Genomic DNA, 23,277 nt, shown 5'->3' with positions numbered 1-23,277 from the left:
TGTCACATCTAATTAACCATTCCTCCAATAAATTTTTTTTAAACCATTACTCCAATAAAATTTTTGATACAATAATTTCAGATATTTATATTAAATATTATAACTCTATATTTGATATTTAATCACATTTTGAATTTAAATAAGACTTTAAGATGACAAATAATATTTTTTAAAATGATAGATATTACTAATGTAAAAAAAAAATAATAATAAAAAGAAGTCAGTTCGATATACTCACTATTCTTCACTCAAGAAGTGGTAACTTGCTGGTCTCTTCCTCTGGGTTCCCTCTAGTCCAAAGTGGAGATGTATGTGTGTGGGAAGGCCAAGCGCCACTATTTATAGACTTTCAGGAGTGACTGGAACGGTCTGTTCTGAATCCAGAATGGCCATTCTGGGGTTGCATCTTTACTCAGAACGGCCATTTTTGGAACGGACCGTTCCAGTTTGGGAACGGCCCTTTTTGGGCTAAAAATTATAGGTCATTTTTGAAGGTTGGAACGACCCGTTCCAGTTTGGGAACGGCCCGTTCTGGACTAGAATTTATAGGTCTTTTTGTTAGGTTGGAACGACCCGTTCCAATTTAGGCACGGCCCGTTCTGGGCTAGAAATTTTAAGTCTTTTTGGAAGGTTGAAACGGCCCGTTCCAGTTTGGGAACGGCCCGTTCTAGGCTACTAAAATCATATGAAAATTACTAAATTACCCTCTATAAAAATATAAAAAAAAATGAGGTGTTATATTTGGCTTCCATATTTTTGTCTTTTTTATTCTTTCTTGTATATACCTTTTTTGCAATTTTTTTCAAACAAAATTAATAATTTCAGGATGAAATTAGGTTACTACAGTTGCCTCTCTTTACTTAATTTTACTAGATAATATAAACAACTCTTGTTTCCATATTATCATAGTAAAATATAAGTAAAGAAAACACCAATTTCGTCTAAGACAAAAGTTGCATGTATTCACCACTTAGAAAAAAAATAGTCACGAGATTTTAGCACAAATCGGAGAATATAAGATCTAAAAGCAATAAGAATAGTAGACTCAGGGTTCCAAATTGTTGAGAGTTATGAGCGCGGGGACTCAAAATATGAAAATAGTGGACTCGGGGATCCAAAATATTGAGAGTTATGAGCGCGGGGACTCAAAATATGAAAATAGTGGACTTAGGGATCCAAAATATTGAGATATGAGCGCAGGGACATGAAACATTAAGAAACATGAGCGCGATGGACACGAAACATTAAGAAACATGAGCTCGAGGGCTCGACAACAGATTGATAGAGTGAGCATAGAGGCTTGAAACATTAAAAGACTGAGCACGGGGACTCGATGAAAGATTGATAGAGTGAGCATAGAGGCTTGAAATATTAAAAGACTGAACATGGGGCTGAAAAAATTAAAAGAGTGAGCACGAGGGCTCGACGAAAGATTGATAGAGTGAGCATAGAGGCTTGAAACATTAAAAGAGTGAGCACGAGGGCTCAAAAGATTGATAGAGTGAGCATAGAGACTTGAAACATTAAATGAGTGAGCACGGGGACTCGAAAAATTGATAGAGTAAGCATAAAGGCTTGAAACATTAAAAGAGTGAGCACGGGGGCTCGAAAAATTGATTGAGTAAGTATAGAGGCTTGAAACATTAAAAGAGTGAGCACGGGGGCTCAAAAGATTGAAAGAGTGAGCACGGGGGCTCAACAAAAGTTGATAGAGTGAGCATAGAGGCTTGAAACATTAAAAGAGTGAGCAAGGGGGCTCAAAATATTGATAGAGTGAGCATAGAGGCTTGAAACATTAAAAGAGTGAGCACGGGGGCTCGAAAGATTGATAGAGTGAGCATAGAGGCTTGAAACATTAAAAGAATGAGCACGGGGGCTCGAAAAATTGATAGAGTGAGCATAGATGCTTGAAACATTAAAAGAGTGAGCACGGAGGCTCAAAAGATTGAAAGAGTGAGCACGATGGCTCGACGAAGGATTGATAGGGTGAGCATAGAGGCTTGAAACATTAAAAGAGTGAGCACGGGTGCTCAAAAGATTGATAGAGTGAGCATAGACGCTTGAAACATTAAAAGAGTGAGCACAAGGGCTCGAAAGATTGATAGAGTGAGTATAAAGGCTTGAAACATTAAAAGAGCGAGCACGGGGGCTCAAAAGATTGAAAGAGTGAGCACGGGGGCTCGATGAAAGATTGATAGAGTGAGCATAGAGGCTTGAAACATTAAAAGAGTGAGCACGGGGGCTCAAAAGATTGATAGAGTGAGCATAGAGGCTTGAAACATTAAAAAAGTGAGCACGGTGGCTCGAAAGATTGATAGAGTGAGTATAGAAGCTTGAAACATTAAAAGAGTGAGCACGGGGACTCGAAAAATTGATAGAGTGAACTTGGAGATCCAAAGAGTTAAGATATAACATGTAGTGGATCCAGAGATTTGAGATGTGGGAAGAGCGCGGGGACTCAAGATATAAGATGTAGTGGGTGTAGGGACCCAATATGTAAAAAGGGTGAACACAAGGACTCAAGATATAACATGCAATAGGTCCGGAGACCTGAGATATAAGAAGAGTGAGCGCGAGGACTCAAGATATAAGATGTTTTAGGCGCGGGGGCCCAAGTTGTAAGGAGAATGAGCGTTGAGACTCAAGATATAAGATGTAATGGACACAGGGACCCAATATGTAAAAAGGGTGAGCACAAAGACTCAAGATATAAGATGCAATGGACGCTGAGACCCAAGATGTAAGAAGAGTGAGCGTAGGGACTCAAGATTTTAGAAAATAGTGGGCATGGGGACCTGATATGAAAAATAAGTAAATACCATAATCTAATATGTGAAATATAGTATTGCAAGTGAGGAGTGTGAAAATGTATGAGAAAAAGGTCTTGAAAGAAAAAGAGCACAAGGCATGAAACTTGAAAAGTGTGGGCAAGAAGCCTTGAAAGGAGATAAAGAGGGAGCTCAAAATCTAACAAGCATGGAGCCTAAAAAGTTGTGGGCATAAGGCCTTAAAGAAGAATAAGTATGGACCTCAAAATCGAGTAACTTAGAGCTTGAAAAAAAACATCAATAGGAAGCCCTAAAACATTAAGCACAAGAGTAAAAGACGAATGTGAAGATATATACACTCAAAAATGGTGCCTACATGTAGACATGGGATAAATTTTGATTTGACTGTAAGTATCAAGAAAATGTCAGGCAAGTATTGAACTTGAATGCGACTACATGACAAGAATTGAACTATGATACAAATCATGTGGATGCCAATCAAGTATAAGATTTAAATGAATACAAAGTGAGAATTTTGATGGAAACAATGTTGATGTCAAGTAGATATTAAACTTCAATGAATATGTTAAGCAAGTACTTGATTATATGTGCATGATAAGTATTGAAATTCGGTGCAAATGTTGTGGATGCTAAGCATGTATTGAACTTGAATGCATGTGTCATAGATGGACCAAACTTTGATGATGCAAATGAGAAGTATGCATTGGGCTTGAATGAATGTGTTAGACAAAGTATCATACATTAATGTGAATAATGTGGGTGTTGGGCAAGTATTGGATTTGAATGGATGTACCAAACTATGATGTAATGAATGTCAAATGTGTGCCAAACTCAAACGTAGATGATATAGATGTCAGACAAGTGTGAGATTTTATATGCAAGTGATGAATTTGAATGCATGTATTAGGAAAGTACCAAACTTTGATGCAAATGAAGTGGATGCCAAGTGTAACATCCTAAATTTTATAACTATTTATATATAAGTTTCTGCAAATTATTATATATATTAAATATTACGTAAGTTACTGTGAATGAAATTTATGTAGCATTATTTAACCAAATTTTCTAATTCAATAACATGTATTTTATTATCTAATTTGACTGATTCTCGGACAGCATTGAGAGCACGCTGTAAAATATGAGAAACTCAATTTAAGAAAATTTAAATAATCTATAATTTAAATAATAATTTATTGAGCATAGATTAAGAATAAATACAGTTAAGAGAGAAAATCTCTAAATTAAAATTTATAGAAATTCTCTAGGGATTTAACTAGAAAAAAATATATATATTCTGCTAAAACCTTAAGCTAGAAAATTATGGAAAAATGTTCAAAAGGATATAATAATTTTATTATTGATATAGTATGCTTGGAATAATTAATAAAAATGCATAGTTAGTTGAAATTAAAATACAAGTCTCAGCCAATGAAATTCTGACACATAAGCAAATCCTAATTTATTTAATTAATATTAATTATCATAATTAGGATATGATCAAGAGACAAAAGTTTATATTTTTAATGGTCAAGATTCTAATGATGATATTAATAATTCTACAATATTCTAGAATGTTCTACAAAACTCTCCAAAGTAAATATCTAATTACCAAATAATTAAATAGGTTGGAAGCTTAACTATTAAGATATTCAAATAACTCAAGAAAGTTCTATAAAATTCTACATAATAGAAATCTAAAATGGATTAAATGCTTAACCATTAAGATATTTAAATAATTCTACAAAATTCTAGGATGTTCTATAAATTTCTACAAAAAAAGGGACACATAATCACCATGTGATTAAAATGAATTGAAAACTTAATCATTAAGATAACTAAATAACTCTACAAAATTCTAGAAAGTGAACATCTCATCACCAAATTATTAAATAAATTGGAAACTTAATCATTAAGATACTTAAATAATTCAAGGAAATTCTAGAAAGTCCTATAAATATCTACAAAATGGACACCTAATCACTGTGTTATTAAAATATCTTAGGAAATATCAAGAAATATCTACACATCTAGAAGATTGGAGAATGGAGGTGGAGACTAGTATAAATAGGAGAAACCACACACCAAAAAGCTCACCAACAACCCTTAACAACTAGACATAAACCAATGCCAAAGAAACACCCAAAAATACTCTATCTTTTCCACAACCAAGGAGTAAAACAAGGAGTAAACAACTAAAATTTCAAGAAAAGGGGAAGAAAGGAAGAAGATAAGAGGAAGAAAAAGAAGTAGGAGAAGAAGAAATCAAGGAAATTAGGATAAAACTAGCAAGCTTGGAGAAATAGGTATGGGTTAGATGTTTAATTTTATTCATGTCTATATAGTTGTAGAATAAATATTATTTTTTACTTATTAGTTTTGATGCATAGAATCTTAGGTTAGTTGGTATGGTTTTTTTATTGTACTTTTTAATAAATTTGATGCTTTAAGGTTGAATCTTGAAGTGGTTGATTGTTTATGATTGAACGTTTCTATTGAAATTGTTTGAATTGTATTTGAAGAATTTGATTAAGAATAATTTTTGAAGTGATAGATTGCATATTGCATAATGTCATTTTTGAGTCAAAAGATTTTTGGGGGGAAAAGAAAAGAATTTCAAAAAATAAAATAATATATATATATATATATATATATATATATATATATATTTGAGAAATGAATTTTGTACCAAGGATATTTGATAGAAAAAGAACAAGTTTTGTCATTTTGAAATGATATTTTTTACCGAGACATTGGTGGCAAGAGATTGATTGAGAATTGTGATAGTGGGTACTGTCAAACGAGATGGATAAAGAAAAGGATAAAGTGAGAGAGAGCTTGATATGGTTGTGAAAGTCTGATTAAGGTATTCATTTTATGCTACCAATGTCAGAAGATAGTAAATGGGGTTTGAGCAGAATGGGTAAGATGGGACCTCTGGTCTGGGGGATAGACCTTTGGTCTAGGGAGTGTTTGGGCATGGGCAATTCCATAGATGGCCAGTCTTTATTGATTCTGTGTCGTGGTAGCCTACCGGGTGCACTAACACTCTGACTACTGTCTACTTGTTCGCGTTTAGTGGGGCATTGCCGAATTACTGGACAGAGTGATGTTAAGCTCTAGCTTCACTAAACACTCAAAAGGGAAAATCTCCATGGAGTATTGAGTCAAAATGATTTTTAAAAGTATTTTTTTTCAGTCAAAATCTGCATCTCATTCTCATAAGCATATTGCATTATTTGGGCTATTATTAATGAAAAATATTATCAAATTGTTGTGTGTGTTGATAATTGTATGAATTTATTATGCACTTGTTTGATTTGTTTGTGTGAGATATGAATGAAATTAAATGTCTAACCCCATAAATATTTTTAAACCCAGATATTGGAGATCTCATAATGCAGAAAAATTGGATGTGCAGTTAGAAGGTCAGATGCAAAATCCAGAGCATAGGATGGGGGGTTTTATTTTACTAAGTTGTTATAAGATGGTTTGTAATATCTAATGACTTTTATTGAATAAAACTTTAATTGAATAAATTTAATTCATTTCTTTAAGTATATTTTCTACATATTATTCATAATAATATAAATAATTAGTCATAATTAGCATATGTAATCTGGAAAGGGGGTTACACCAAGTGAGCATTGGACATGAACGAACACTACACACATTTTAATACAAATGATGTAATGCTTGATTCGGTGTTGGGATGCTTATGAGGTATTATTGACAAGTTTCATTTTGTTTCTTTTTTTTCAAAGAAAACCATAAAATGATTGTTTTCTTTAGAGAAAGCAAATCCATGCAAAGCCCTTTTTGTACCTCAATTATTCACTTTTTTTATCCTTTTTCAAATCCATGAAATCCTGTTTTTTTCTTCTTTGTCAATTGTTGAAAAATGATCTCACAATTTATCCTTTCAAGCTTATCCCACCTAGAATCAAGTGAGACTCATTTGGCCTAACTCATCAATTAAGTGATTATCACCATCTTGTTATTCCCCTTGAAACATCATTTAACTAACATGCATAACTATGACAAATGATTTTTTTGGGAAGACTATCCTAAATTCAAGAAAGATATTTGAACGTGAATTTGTTTTGATGTAGAGAAAAAAAAGAGCAAACTACCCCAAGATATGACAAAAATTGAGAACCTGATGGGAACAAGAGATTGAGCGATTTCCCCAGTTTGATGTCAAATTAATTAATGGAGTGAAAAGTGGAAGAATTTAGACTAACTTGGACCTTGAACAAGTGACGCAAATGATTTACATCACCTTAGACTCGAGTGGATAGAATCAAACAGTGACACATATGAGAAGGATAACCCGTATTTAGAATGGTGGAATATGGATGATACATGCATTGACTTGATTAAACATGAGACACATGGATTATATGGTTGGAATGAAAATGTGATGATAGTTGAGAACTTGTCCCGGTATAAAAGGAGTACTTTGAGTGGCCCCAGTTTATGAAGAAATAGGGAACAAAGTTGGATTAGACAATTATTCCAATTGAAAGTTAAGGTGATGGCAATGAGATCCTTTGCCCCAGTGTGAAGTGGTTGTCCCAATTTAGTCTTGAAAGGCAGGGGTAGAATATGAGACAATGATGAATATGATTGCCTTGTTTTCTAACTCAAGGAAATAACATTGATGTATGAATTGATGGAGGAATGATACATGAAACAAATGTCTCATTTAATTGGGTAAGGGGGAATCAAAGGAAGGCATGAATTGTGATTTGTTCCCAATCTATCCTTTTGAATGATTCTCATAATTATTGAGCATAGTAATTAATGAATATTGATGAATAGAAGATTTTGCACTGGATGTTTGTTTCTCTTCATGATATAATGGATGTGCAAGTCTTATGAGCATTTGTATTTTTTTTGGAGCAATCATGTTAACAATGATAGATGAGTTTAATTATTTTGTCTTAAGGCTAAACTTTAAAAAATAGCAACTAATTTTTGATTTGTATGGACTTTATCGGGTTGTAACACTGGTCAGTGAGATGGATATGAAAGAAAGGATACAAGGGCTCAAATGTGTGTTTGAAGGTTATTTGAAACAAGCATTTTTGCTATAGTGTTGGCTTCAATGCTTTATTCGGTTTCTTTTCCTTGGCCCTTTTTGTTCACCCCAGCTTTTGTCTAGATTTCTCTTTTGGAGTTTGCGGCATACCAGGTTGCTCTAACTTTTGCCTAGGCCGCCTTTTTGAGGTTTTCAGCCTAGCGAGCTCTTCTTTCTTTTATTTGTTTTTATTTTTCTTTTTAGACCTTAACTTTTGCCTAGGCTGCTCTTTTCGAGTTTTCAGCCTACCAGGTCGCTCTAAATTTTTCCTAAGCTGCCTTTTTAGGTTTTCAGCCTAGCGAGCTTTTTATTCTTGTTATTATTTTGCATAGTATTTCTTGACTGCATCAGAGTTTATTGAGTTCAATAGATCTTCCCGTCGACTTCCCTCTATGATCTTTTTGAGGTGGTAAGATCTTCTTCAATACCAAATCTCTTTCTTGAAACTCTTGCGGGCGGACCTTTTTGGAAAAAGCTCTCTTGATCCTTTTTGATATAATTGACCATGACACAAGACATTCAATCTCTTCTCTTCAATTAGGTTCAACTAATCATAGTGAGCCTGAACCCATTATGCTTCCTCAAGTTTGGTTTCGGCTAATACTCTTAGAGAAGGTATCTCAACCTCAATGGGAATGACTGCTTCTATACCATAAACTAGAGAATACGAAGTTGCCCAAGTAGAGGTGCAAACAAAAATGTGATATCCATGTAGAACGAAAAAAAGCATTTTTTGTCAATCCTTATAGGTGACCACCATCTTTTGAATAATCTTTTGAATATTCTTGTTTGCTACTTCTATTGCCCCATTCGTCTTAGGACGACATGGTGAAGACTTATGACGTTGAATCTTGAAATATTCACACAACTCTTTCATCATCTTGTTGTTCAGGTTGGTCCCATTGTTAGTAATGATACGATTGGGCAACCCATTTCTGCAAATTAAATCTCTTTTAATGAATTTGACCACCACATTCCTTGTCACACTAGCATAAGAAACTACCTTAACCAATAAGGTCAAAGATAAAACAATGCCTTTTTGATGCCTTTGGTTCATTTCTCTTCTTTTCCTTTTCCATTGTTTAGATGGTATCATAAACAAGTTGAATTAAATGTCAACATTGTGTTGCCTCTGTTTTGAGGGTGAAACTTGTTTGAGGTAATTGAAGAAAATTTTCACTTTTAGGCTCAAATTTGGGTGGCAAGTGATATATATATATATATATATATATATATATATATATATATATATATATATTTTGGAGATAGAGAAACATGGTCATATATCATTTCAAATCTTGACTGCTTATTTTTTAAAGGTTAATCCTAAGACAAAACTTAATGGACTCCATGTTACTCCTTTTTTTAATCCTTTCTTTTTTTTGTTTGTCCTAACTTTTGCTTAGACCGCCTTTTTGGGTTTTCAGTCTAACGGACTTTACATTTTTTCACTTTTTTTTTTGCTGATAAGACTTGTCTCCATTAAATGTGGTAGATGGTTGGACAAATACTCATAAAATGATAAATTTGCCGCGACAAGAAATTTTCAAATTTCTGTTGTCAGACTTGCTAATTGAGAATCATCCAACAGACTTGACTTTTTATGAGGAAAAATTCTTTTTTTTTTTGAAAGAATAATGAGAAAACTATGAGATGTAATGAAACAAAGACAATTTATGACAATGAAGATAACAACACAACTTGTTATGCAAGTTAATGAAATAAATATTTCAAAAGGTTAACAATGATTTTAAAATCATGTCAATTGACAAGTTAAATTGTCAAAGAGCTCATCTTCTCGATTGAGAATTAAATGTAAGTGAGAACAACAATTTCATGTTATTCCCCATTTTTCTTTGTTTCCTGCTTTTTTCTTTTTCTTTTGAGACATTGCATAAATTTATTGTTTGGCATCCCCTTTAAAAGAAAATAATCAAATTAGATAGTTTTTGTTTTTTTAAAATGAAATGAATGAGCAATCAATTAGACCTTTATTTTACTATGAAATGCATGTATAAAAGAAAAATGTTGGATGAAGAATTTGAAATGAAAAAAAAATGTTTTTTTTATTTATTTTGTTTTTTTGTTTTTTTGTTTTTGTTTTTGTTTTTTTTAGAGAAACAAATGCATTTTGTACTATTCGTACTGTTGTGCCGAGCTCGAGCTCGGCATCACAGCACAAAATGACCTCGGATGCGTGCTGGGCGACGTCAACCCGACATTCAAATAAGTTATAACTGATCTTAGGCCCAAGGCCCAATGAAACCCTAATTCACACAAAGGTATGTGCATTACTTATACGAGACTCATACACCCACAAACACTAACTTTAGCATCGGAGTCTCTTTTGCAGGTACTACCCCCATCTTGGAGCAACAAGCGTATCAGTGAAGGAGGCTCGCCGATCTTACCCAGCAGATTGTCCCCTACGACCGATCTCTGGTAAGAACATTTGGCGCCCACCGTGGGGCCGATCAAGACAGCTCTTATCGGCCACGCATATGGTTCTCACTCGAAGCCATAGTAGACGAGCAACAGACGACGTCGATCACACGCCAAGCATGGACAATGAAGTAGCATTGAGAAGACTGATCGAGCAGGTCGAACAAATGCGGTAGTAACACACCACCGATCTACAAAATATCCGTGCCAAGCACGAAACTGACCTAGCGGCACTACGAACCACAAATGAGGCTGACCTAGTGGCGCTACGTGCCGAGAATGAGCGCTTTCGAGCTCAGCTTCCTCGGTGCCCCTTTGATCAACCCCCTCCACCGAGTAACCAACACGAGGAGGAGAGGCACTCGGTCTCTCAACCACATACTGCGCCTAGGGCACCGACTCCCCGACCCGCTACACATCGGTCTCACGCACCGACGAACAGGTCACCCCACGAAATCAGCAACGCTCCTGCCCAGGTCTCTGGAAATCGGGCAAGCTTCCATTGCCATCCCTTTGTGGACGACATCATGGAAACACCTCTCCCCTTCGGTTGGAAGCCTCTCCACATCGACCGCTACGACAGCACGACGGATTCGGACGAACACATCGACCTATACACTATGCAGGTAAACCTTTACACTAATGAGGATGCTATTCTGTGTAGGGTTTTTCTGACCTCGCTCAAGGGGGCCGCACTCAATTGGTACACCTAATTACCGGCTGAGTCGATCGACAACTTCCACACTCTGGTCAAGCAATTCACGCTCAGTATGCCACGAGTCGGCCTCACCATGTCACATCGGCCGCCTTGGCCAGTCTCAGGCAGGGCGACGATGAATCGCTAAGGACATTCATGGAGCGCGTCGCCGACATCTCGGTCAAGATTCAGAATTTGAATCCCAAAGTCGCACTGCATGCCATGCTCATCGCCCTCAAGCCCGGACCTTTCGTAGACAGCCTGTGTCGCGAAGCTCCTCGTGACATGATGAAACTAGGTGAGGAGATTGATGTTTCCTTCACTTGCTCCATGCTTAGGACCGTGAATGATCTTGTGGTTAAGTCTCCAATGGTTCTTTGAAGCTCCTTGAAGTGTTCTTCAATGGAGAAGAAGCCTTGAAGTGATTCGGTGTTCCTTAGCTTGCATAGGAAGCTTGAGAAACCATGGCAACGTTTGAAGAAACTTTGGTGAAAACCTAGAGGGGAAGTTCTCTACGGTTTTGAGAGGACTCTCGAGAGAGAATTCTGAAGTTCAATTCTCATTAATGTCAAAAGTGAGTACAAGTGTGGGAAAATCAAATATACAGGGGAAGGTAGCTTGTAGGAGAAGCTAACCTTAACCATGGTTCACTAGGAACCATGGTAGGGTTAACTTAAACTCCCACGGTTTAGCTAGCTTCTAGGAGAAGCTAACCTTGACCATGGTTCACTTAAGAACCATGGTAAGGTAAGCTAACCTTACAAAGGTTTAGAAGCTTGCAAGACAAGCTTCAAACCTTTGCAAGGTAACAAGCAATTTTCGGCCAAAGGAGAAGGAACTTAGTTAGGCGGCCTTGAACACATTTAGCTCCATGATTTAATTTAAAAAATGTTTGATTTGGTTTAGTTAGGTTCATCATATGATGATGAGACCTAGCTAAATCAAATCTATGAAAAATTAGGAGCAAAATGAGTCCAATATGCAAAATTTTGCCTAGGCCCAGTTCTGGCCCAATTACTTGTTACACCCACAAGCATTACTAAATGTCACCCCCTTTTCCCTACTAAAAAAATATAAAATGAATGTATCATCTAGGGAGGTTAAATGGAGTTAAACTCTCCAAGTAACCTACCTTAAAATCAATATACAAACACTAGAAAAAGCAAGTAAAGTGCCTCACAAATACAAAGGCAAAAAATAACCTATACAAGAGACTACTATATGTACAAACAAATGAAAAGGTCTTTAAGATCATCCCATTCCTCTTGGTTCTTTTAAGATATAACCTCTTGGATTCCTTGGCCTTGGCCATAGTCTATCATCCCCTCCCTCTTGAAAAGGATTTGACCTCAAATCTCGAGGGTCTTCATGATTATTGGCCACACCTACAAATATATAATAAAATTCATTAGAGGTGATATTCTCAACAAATAAATGTGAAAGGTATATCCTAGTAGGAATCCTTTCACGGAACCTAAAGAAATCTATGATACTAGACCTACTAATATAATGACTAGGATCCTCTCCTAAACATAGACTAGGTATATATCTAAATCCTAAAAATGTGCTAAAACTAAAACTATAGCACACTAAAGACTTAATCCTAAAAATTAAAATATCTTGCCTAAAGTACCCTATGTGGAAACCTAGGCATTTCCTAGAAAATAAGGAAAATACTACTAAGAAATTTCCTAAACAATTTTGGATTATATTATTTGTTGGATAGTTATGAAAAGAATTTGTCACAAGGAACCTTGAAGGTTCATATGTTATATCCAACAAATAATATATTCCATAAATTGAGTGCATTATTGACACAACTAAGGTAGGACAAGTCCTACACAAAGGAAGGCTATCTACCTTGGGCACCACCAAAGAAGTAGCATGAGAAGTAGAACTAAATGAAGTCCACTTCTCCTTCACAAAATCTTTAAGTTGAGATTCTTTTTCTTTAAAAATAATAGATTTGTGAATCTCTTCTTCAAGACTAGTGGCAGCGTGAGGGTAAGAGTTAAGGTCTTTATGAATAAAGAGAATATTTTTCATAGGTTCTTTAGTGATAAAGCAATTCTCTTTAGACATAACTCCCTTAGAGGATATTTCTTCCTCTTTACTCTTCCCTACTTTCTCACTTTTTCTTTTGATTTTCATTTGTGCTTGATCCTCAGCCACTTGTTGAGGTGAGAGAGGATAAAGCACAAATTTCTTTTCCTTATGAGTGAAGGTAATTTCATTAGTAAGACCATCATGTACAGTTTTCTTTTCAAATTGCCATGGTCTTCCTAACAAAATATGACAAGCTTCCATTGGTACTATATCACATAAAACTTGGTCCTCATACTTCCCAATGGAAAACTTGACCTTCACTTGTTGGTCAACTACTATGTCGCCATCCTTATTAAGCCATTGCAAATGATAAGGTTGAGGATGTGGCATAGTAATTAAACTCAACTTCTCAACCATCCTAGTGCTACAACAATTGCACCATGAGCCACTATCAACAATGAGAGAACATGCACTGTTTGAAACTTTGCATCTAGTATGAAATATGTTCTCCCTTTGTGATAGAGTATCACTAGGTTGGTTGTTGAGGAGTCTCCTAAGCATCAAGAGCTCCCCTTCATAAGGAAAAGTAGACTCTACACCTTCTTCTTGATCACTTGCTTCTTCCTCACTATTACTAGAGGAAGTAGTAGCTTCATCTTGGCTACTATAAATGTCATGCCCCCTCATAATCATAACCTTCTTTGTGGGGCATTGGGAGGCAATGTGGCCTCTCCCTAAACATTTAAAGCATTTAATATCACTAGTCCTAGAACTAATGTGTGTAGTGTCCTTTCCCTTTCCCTTATCTTTCTCTGTGGCTAGATTCTTGGAGGGTTCAAAAGTTTACTTCTTTTCAAAAGTCTTTCCCTCCTTCTTGGAATCTTTCTTTAGAAATGAAGAGTGGGAGCTATCTTTTTTGTAAGATTTTCTCATTCTTTGTTGTTCTACCCTTACACAAAGTTGGACCAAGTCATTTAGGTCCCTGTAGGGTAGTAGCTCCACTTGGTCTCTTATTTCTAAATTAAGACCACTTAAGAACCTAGCTACAGTTGTTGCTTCCTCTTCCCTAATACAAGCCCTCATCATTAAAAGCTCCATTTGTTGCCTGTACTGTTCTACAGACATGCCTCTTTGTTGGAGCCTTTGTCCCATAGTAGGTGGGAATGTCCCTCCTTCTCATTGCACTTTTAAGATCATTCCAATATTGAATTGGAGGATCATTGTGGAAGCTTCTCTCTCTCTCTAGGGCTGTCCACCAATACATGGCATGCCCTTGGAAGCTAAGGGCAGCCAAAGGGACTTTCCTCTCTTCACTTACCCTATGGCAAGCAAAGAGTTGCTCAACCTTCATTTCCCAATCTAGATAAGACTCCACATCATCTTTGTCCAAGAATTGTGGGAGGTCAACTTTGACTTCCCTTGGCCTAGTAGTTCTCCTAGGAGTATGTTGGTAGTGATCCCCTTGATTCATGCTTTCATTAGGGGATGTATATTGGGAATGTGAGCTCCTACTCTTTTTCCTATGTTTCTTCATATCTTCTTTCAATTTTTCTTCCTCTTGCCTTAAAATTCTCAATTCTTCCTCTAAATAAGCAAGTTGTCCTTCTCTTTCAATTCTTTCCTTCTCTCTTTGAATGGACTCTTGCTTTTTCCATAGTTTAAGTGATTTGAGCTCTTTAGTAATATAAGAAAGACTTTTTGGAGAGCCATCACTTTCACTAGGGGAGGAATTTTGAGACATTTTAAATCAAGAAGATTTTTCCAAACAAAAATAGTTTTTATGAAAATAATATTTTTGAAGTGCTTAGACTTGGCACTTGGAGGTCTAAGAGTACAAATTGAACTTTGGAGGGAGGTGAGCTACTAAAGAACCACTTAATAACCAAGCCTCTTCAAGTAAAAATCTCTAAACCCCTTTGTACTTTTGTCTTGCACAAACAATTTTCACAAAGAACTTTTCTTAAAGGAAAATAACAAGCAAGTGCCTATGTGTACAATTTATAATATGCTTGAAAACATAAAGAACATGAAAACATAAATTGCTTGAAAACATAAATTGCTTGAAAACTTAAACTAGACGTTGAAATCAATTAAACCTAAGTGAGAGCTTGAAAGGCACCAAAGACCTTCAAGGACCACTCTCACAAGTACTACACGTGATTAGATATAAAGGTTCTTAAGGAGAGATGGAGATACACCAAAGGCACTCCAAGACACTCCTTAATAAAGGCCTTGTACAAAAATTTAGAAAGCAAAAAAAATTACAAATCCAAATGAAATTCAAATTTGTTTCAAATGAAATGGAAATTCACACTCCAAATGAAATGTAAATTCACATTCAAATGAAATTAGTGGCTGCACTTAATTTCAAAGAAAACAAATTAGCCACTAATTTAGAAACAAATTTAGAGACGAATTTTGTATGGAAAAACTAGTTTTAGAAACCAAAATTTCCGTCACTAAATTTGGTTCTAAATTTTCACAAAAATTTTCACAAATGGTATAACTACTTCTTGCTCCAATTCAGCCACCAAATGCAGCCTCACAAGGTGTTTCACTCCTCTTTTTAGAAGCAACCTTGATGTTAGTCACTTCTAGGTGTTTTCAAGAGCCTAGCCACCAAGAGAGAACAAACTCCCTAAGCAACCACCAAAGCCTTCAAGTGGATGTCCTTTGCCTTGGCCTCCTACACCTTTCAAGAAGCACTCAACCACCTTCAAGACTGAATATTAGTGCTAAAAACTGAAAAAGAACAATTTAGAATAACTACACCAATTGGTAGAAGGAAATGTGACAAACTAGAGAGAATTCCACAAAATTGACAAGCAACAATTAAAGGAAATTTTGAAAGCTAGCACCCAAAGATTAACCTAGGAAAGGCACTAGAATGGATTACCAAATCAAAAGCTAAGATTAGAAAACAAAATAAGACTCAAAAATGTGGCTGGTCACAAAGATTTACATGCAAAAACAATACCAAAACCGAGAGCAACACATAACCAATTTTCACTCCTTTTGGCTTTTTCTTTTGCTATTTTCTTTCTTTTTCTTTTGCAAAATATTTTTCACTTGTTTTTCTTTTGATGTTCAGGAGATTCAATGCCTTTTAAACACTTATAAGTCTCGGTTTCAATATAGAAAAACTGCAGCAAAAATTTTATACAAAAAAGAGGTGTTCACAAGCATGCTTTCACTAGTGCTTCACAATTTTGTAGTATTTTTAGGTCAAATTTTTAAGCACTTTTTCCTTTGTTTTTCTCATGCAATTAGAACACATACACCTCTGTTTTGCCTCTGTTTTGAATGAGTAATATTTGATAAAGTTTCAGCCACACAATAAACTCAAGGAAAACCTAATAGGAATTAGTGTTTATGAATTTTTTTTTTGACAAAACTTTTAACAAGACATAATAGAAACCTAACTCTAAGAAATTTGCTAGAACTAATAGCAAATTAAGAACTCAAATATGTAAAGTAAAAGCACATATAGGAAGGTTCAGATTTAATAAGAAAATACACAAAAATTTCGGACTCAAGAACACAAAACAAAAAATTAGGTCAAACAAGCTAGTCTAGGAATTTTCAACATGTAAAAGGACTACACATGACTCTAGACAAAACATATGATTCAAAAACAAAATCTATGCAATATGAATGTTGTCCAATCACGGACACATGTTATAGAATGGAGAGACTCAATCAAAAAAAAAAAAAAAGGCACAAGTATAGGATATCCTAGGCGCACAACAACAATTGATTCAAGAAGAATAGGAACAAGAAAACATGAATGAATCACTTCATATATGACATATAGGATCCATCAAAAATCATATTAGAACTAGATCCTTGCAGCAAACATAGATTTAGACATAGACAAGGAAGATACAACACAGATTTCAAGTAGAAAAAGTTAGAACAAAAACCTCAAGAGCACAAGGCTCTAGATACCAAAAATGATGGAGATTAATTGAAGAGATTGATGTTTCCTTCACTTGCTCCATGCTTAGGACCGTGAATGATCTTGAGGTTAAGACTCCAATGGTTCTTTGAAGCTCCTTGAAGTGTTCTTCAATGGAGAAGAAGCCATGAAGTGATTCGGTGTTCCTTAGCTTGCATAGGAAGCTTGAGAAACCATGGCAAAGTTTGAAGAAACTTTGGTGAAAACCTAGAGGGGAAGTTCTCTACGGTTTTGAGAGGACTCTTGAGAGAGAATTCTGAAGTTCAATTCTCATTAATGTCAAAAGTGAGTACAAGTGTGGGAAAATCAAATATATAGGGGAAGGTAACTTGTAGGAGAAGCTAACCTTAACCATGGTTCACTAGGAACCATGGTAGGGTTAACTTAAACTTCCACGATTTAGCTAGCTTCTAGGAGAAGCTAACCTTGACAATGGTTCACTTAAGAACCATGGTAAGGTAAGCTAACCTTACAAAGGTTTAGAAGCTTGCAAGACAAGCTTCAAACCTTTGCAAGGTAACAAGCAATTTTTGGCCAAAGGAGAAGGAACTTAGCTAGGCGGCCTTGAACACATTTAGCTCCATGATTTAATTTAAAGAATGTTTGATTTGGTTTAGTTAGGTTCATCATATGATGATGAGACCTAGCTAAATCAAATCTATGAAAAATTAGGAGCAAAATGAGTCCAATATGCAAAATTTTGCCTAGGCCCAGTTCTGGCCCAATTACTTGTTACACCCACAAGCATTACTAAATGTCACCCCCTTTTCCCTACTGAAAAAATATAAAATGAATGTATCATCTAGGGAGGTTAAATGGAGTTAAACTCTCCAAGTAACCTACCTTAAAATCAATATACAAACAGTAGAAAAAGCAAGTAAAGTGCCTCACAAATACAAAGGCAAAAAATAACCTATACAAGAGACTACTATATGTACAAACAAATGAAAAGGTCTTTAAGATCATCCCATTCCTCTTGGTTCTTTTAAGATATCACCTCTTGGATTCCTTGGCCTTGGCCATAGTCTATCATGACATGGACGAACTCCATGCCCGTGCTGCCGGATACATCCAGATGGAAGAGCACTCTACTTTTCGTGACCAGGTTCGCGGCAAGTCACAGGCAAAGCCAGACCATGGTCACAAGGACAAGATGAAGGTCAACAACGACAGTCAGTTCAAGAAGTCTGCCAGGGCAAACAAAGGGGGGAGATACGACTTTTACACCCCTCTGAGTGCAACCCGAGTACACATCCTGGAGGAAGCTAGCAACAACAACCTACTCACTCTACCACCACCTGGGCACAGTCCCAACAACACAGACAGGACAAAGCACTGCCGGTACCATAGAAACCACGGTCACACCATCGAGGAATGTCGTATACTCCGGGATCGTATAGAGGAGCTCGTCCAGGCAGGGCACCTCGAGCAATACGTACAGCGGTAGCAAGGCCACCGAGGAGGCTACAATGGACGAGGACGAGGGCGGGGTCGCGGAGCAGGCACCTGCACAGACCAACCGTCTGGATCCCAACAAAATACTGGAGGCGTAGTGCAGGCCAAGGTAAGTCAGAAAACAGGGTCGGCCCCCTTGCGGGGCGTCATCAACATAATTGCAGGTGGTTTCGCAGGGGGAGGCTCTAGTAGTTCGGCGCGAAAATGACAATTGCGTAGCATCAACAATGTCCACTCCACTACCTCAGCCTCGCACCAAAGCACACTACCGATCACCTTCACTGACGATGACTACAATGACGTCTGCCCCAACCAGGATGATCCAATGGTCATCGCCGTGGAGGTCACCAACTGGGAGGTCCACAAGACGTTGATTGACCAAGGGAGCTCGATTGACGTCTTATACTGGCCGACGTTCCTCAGGTTAAACATCCCTCACTCCCTTATCCAATCTCACACAGAACCTCTAGTCAGTTTTGCAGGAGAACAGGTTCACACCCGAGGGTACGTGGACCTGCTGACAACCTTCGGGACCTCTCTTGACTCAAGGCGGATCATGGTCTGATATCTCCTCGTGGAAGCCAACACGTCTTACAATATCATCATTGGAAGACCGACGTTGAACCAACTCGGAGCAGTGGTGTCTACCCCACACCTTACGATGAAGTTCCTTGGGAATGGTGGTAAGATTATTTCCATCAAGGCAAACCAGAAGACAGCTCGGCAATGCTACGCCAAGAGTCTAAAGGTCACACCATCCAAGGAGCGCGCCAAAAGGGACCCTCTTATTGTGTCTCACATCGCCCACGTGGACATCACCGACCTAGATCCGAGGTCAGACTCCCATGAAGAACGATCGACTCCCATTGACGAGCTCGACGACCTCCAGATCGGAAAGCTTCCTGGGCAATTCACGAAAATCAGCAGGCAGCTGAACCCGGAGTTACGGCAACAGATCGAAGCTAAAATCTCCAAGAATGCCGACCTCTTTGCATGGTCCAGTGCCGACATGCCAGGTATAGATGCTAACTTCATCTGTCACAGGTTGGCAATTCACAAGGAGGCGAAGCCAGTCGCCTAGAGGAAGAGGAAGGTCAGTGATGAAAGGCGGGAGGCCATCATCACCGAGATGCAAAAGCTACTGAACGCAGGCTTCATCCGTGAGGTCAGGGACACCAAGTGGCTGGAAAACGTGGTCCTAGTGAAGAAGAGCTCAGGGAAATGGCGCATGTGCTTCGACTACACTAATCTGAACAAAACATGCTCCAAGGACTCGTATCCCCTATCGAGTATCGATAGATTGGTCTATATACCCACCAGACGAGGTGCACACGTCGTTCATCACCGACCACACCAACTTCTGCTACCAGGTGATGCCATTCGGTCTCAAAAACACAAGGGCCACTTACCAGCGGCTGATGGACAAGGTTTTCCACCAGCAGATCGGGCAGAACATGGAAGTCTACATTGACGACATGGTGGTCAAAACCACCTCGGCCGAGGGTCATGCTGCCGACCTAGCCGAGGTGTTCAGCCAGATTAGGAGACACAACATGTGTCTCAACCCAAAGAAGTGCGTCTTCGACGTCCAGGGAGGTAAATTTCTTGGCTTCATGATCACTAGCAGGGGGATTGAGGCCAACCCGGAGAAGTGCAAAGCCGTCATTTAGATGCAGAGTCCTCAAACGGTGAAGGAAGTCCAACGCCTGGCAGGAAGGTTGGTTTCCCTGTCCCGTTTCATTCCCAGGCTCACGGAGAAAGTAGAACCCATCTTCACTCTGCTAAGAAAGCCAAAAAATTTTGACTGGACAGACCGGTGCGAAGAGGCTTTCAAGAGCTTCAAAGCCTTCTTCACGACTTTGCCAATCCTCCAGAGGTCGGATCACATAGCCAACCTCATCCTCTACTTGACCGTGGCAGAAGGCGCAATCAGCACAGTTATAGTTCAAGAACACCAGAAATTGCAGACACCGATCTACTTTATTAGCTGAGTGCTCCAAGACACGGAGAAACGATACCAGATGATTGAAATGCTAGCACTGACACTGGTCACCGCAGCTCGGCGTCTCTGACCTTACTTTTAGAGCCACCAGGTGGTCGTCAAAACTGACTACCCAATTAGACAAATTTGCGAAAGCCAGAGCTCGCCGGATGGATGATATTATGGTCAGTGGAGCTGTCCGAGTTCGGCATCAAATATGAAAGTCGTGGCCCCCTCAAAGCCCAATGCCTGGCAGACTTCGTGGCTGAATTAACTCCAACCTCGGCTGACGAACAATGGGTATGGATCTTGCATGTTGAAGGGTCCTCAAATTCTAAGGGTGGTGGTGCAGGTTTAGGGTTTAGAAGGTCTGAATCATGTCACCTTGGAGCAATCTCTCAAGTTTGGCTTCAAAGTGACAAACAACCAAGCGGAGTATGAAGCACTTCTCGCAGGGCTAAGGTTAGCTCACGATCTCGGTGCACGGAAAGTGAGTTGCAACAGTGACTCAAAACTCATGGTAGAGCAGCTCAGCGGGACATACCAGGCCAAGGATGTTCTTCTACAATGGTATTTCCTTGTGGCATCACAACAGATCTTGTCCTTCGACGAGTTCACCATACATCATGTACCGCGAGTGCAAAATACCAGAGCCGACCTCCTGTCAAAGCTCGCTAGCACCAAATGCCCTGGACAGCATCAGACCATCATCCAGGAAACCTTGCATTCACCTAACTTAGATGACAAGATCGTTAATACCAGCGACGGCGAAGAACAGGGATGGATGACATGCATTTTGAACTACTTGAAGGCAGGATTTTTACCCGAGGATAAAGACGAAGCTCGGAAGATGAGGGTAAGGTCGGCTAAGTTCGTAATCGTCAGAGATGAACTGTTCAAACGTGGCATCTCCACCCTATTGCTCAAATGCTTGACTACACCTCAAGCTGCTTATGTCGTAGAGGAGATCCACCGAGGTATATGTGGCATGCACTCTGGAGCACGCTCAATGGCGACCAGGGTACTCCGAGCTAGGTACTACTGGCCCAGTTTGAAGTCAGATTTCCAAGCCTACGTGCAAAAGTGCAAAGAGTGCCAGCAGTTCAGCAATACGCATCGACAACCGCTTGAAGCTCTCCACCAGATGATGTCACCGTGGCCTTTCACTCAGTGGGGAATGGACATCCTGGGACCGTTCTCCCCTGCAAAGGGTCAGCTCAAATTCCTCTTGGTGGCAATCGATTACTTCACCAAGTGGATCGAGGCATGCCAACTCGCCAAGATCACCACTGAGAATGTACAGAAGTTCACCTGGAAGAGCATCATATGCAGGTTCGGAATTCCCCATTCCCTTGTTACTGATAACGGCCGACAATTCATTGCGCAAAGCTTCGAGGACTTCCTTCGGGAACTCAGAATTAAGCATCTCTCGACCTCGGTGGAACATCCGCAAACTAATGGCCAGGCCGAAGCTGCAAACAAGGTGATACTCAAAGAGCTCAAGAAGCGGCTAGGGAATTCCAAGGGATAATGGGCTGGCGAACTTCCCAGCATCCTCTGGACGTACCGTTGCACCCCCCAATCAACGATGCAGGAAACGCCTTACAGGCTAACTTATGGAGATGACGCCATGATCCCAGTGAAAGTCAGGGAGACATCTCACCGACGCCAGGTCTTCAACAACGAGCAAAACACTCAAGAAATAGCAGCTGACCTTGACTTGATTGACGAGCTCAGAGACAAAGCTCAGATTCATGAAGAAGCATGCAAACTCCGAGCTTCCAGAAGATATAATACGCGAGTGCGACCTCGCTCTTTTCGAGTTGGTGACTTAGTGTGGCGACTGTTAGGCGAAGCACGGAGAGACGTATCAGAAGGAAAGCTTGCACCTAACTAGGGTGACCCATTCCGAGTTGTAGAAGACTTAGAAAATGGGGCATACCGACTAGAAGAACTCAGCAGAAAATCTATCCCGCGAACTTGGAATGCCACACATCTCAAATTTTATTTCAGTTAACTTTGTATGAATGAGCTGTGTACTCTTTTCCCGACTCAGTCTTTTGTCCCAAAAAATAGAAAAAATGGGTTTTGACTAAGAGGGTTTTTAACGAGGCACACCCCCGACATGAATAAAATGACACATTCTCTTTCTATTCATTGTTTTTTAACTTTGCGTTATCTTACCGTAAGATGTTTTACGAGGTCGAATCCGAACTTCGATGCGATGCATTTTACTCTAAGCCGAGGTCGAGTTTGAACCTTGATATGCTTTACTCAAGGCCGAGGTCGAGTTCGAACCTCAGTCCGACTTATTTCACTCTTAGTCAAGGTCAAGTACGAACCCTGATAAGTTTTGTTTGACCAAAAGCCGAGGTCGAGTTTGAACCTTGGTGCGATTTATATTACTTCAGGTTGAGGTCAAGATCGAACCCAGGTACGATTCATCTTACCTTAGGCTGAGGTCGAGTTCGAACCTTAGCACAATTCACTTTACTTTAAACCGAGGTCGAATTCGAACCTTGGTACGATTCATTTTCCTTGAAGCCTAGGTCGAGTTCGAACCTTAGTACAATTCATTTTACTCTAAGCTAAAGTCAAATCCAAACTTCAGTATGAAACTATAACCCAAGGTCGAGTTCGAACCTTGGAAAAATCCATTTTACCTTAAGGCGGGATCGAGTTCAAACCTTAGCACAATTTATTTTAAGCTGAGGTCGAATCCGAACTTCGATACGAAATCATAACCCGAGGACGAGTTCAAACCTTGGCACAACTCGTTTTACTCTAGGCTTAAAGCCGAATTTCATTTCGCACGCAAAAAAAAAGGTC

General features: G+C 38.7%; 1 protein-coding gene across 1 annotated transcript; it reads left to right on the top strand.

Annotated features, from left to right (window-relative positions):
- Positions 1-22,036: 22,036 nt before the first annotated feature.
- On the top strand, positions 22,037-22,345 carry LOC145957243 (uncharacterized). Its single transcript, XM_083073465.1, has one exon. The coding sequence runs from the start codon at positions 22,037-22,039 to the stop codon at positions 22,343-22,345; it is 309 nt and encodes a 102-aa protein (XP_082929591.1).
- Positions 22,346-23,277: the final 932 nt, after the last annotated feature.

Source organism: Cajanus cajan, chromosome 4, assembly GCF_000230855.2.
Source record: "Cajanus cajan strain Asha chromosome 4, NIPB_CcT2T_4, whole genome shotgun sequence".
NCBI classification, from domain to species: Eukaryota; Viridiplantae; Streptophyta; class Magnoliopsida; order Fabales; family Fabaceae; genus Cajanus; species Cajanus cajan.
This window is presented reverse-complemented; position numbering and strand designations above follow the sequence as displayed.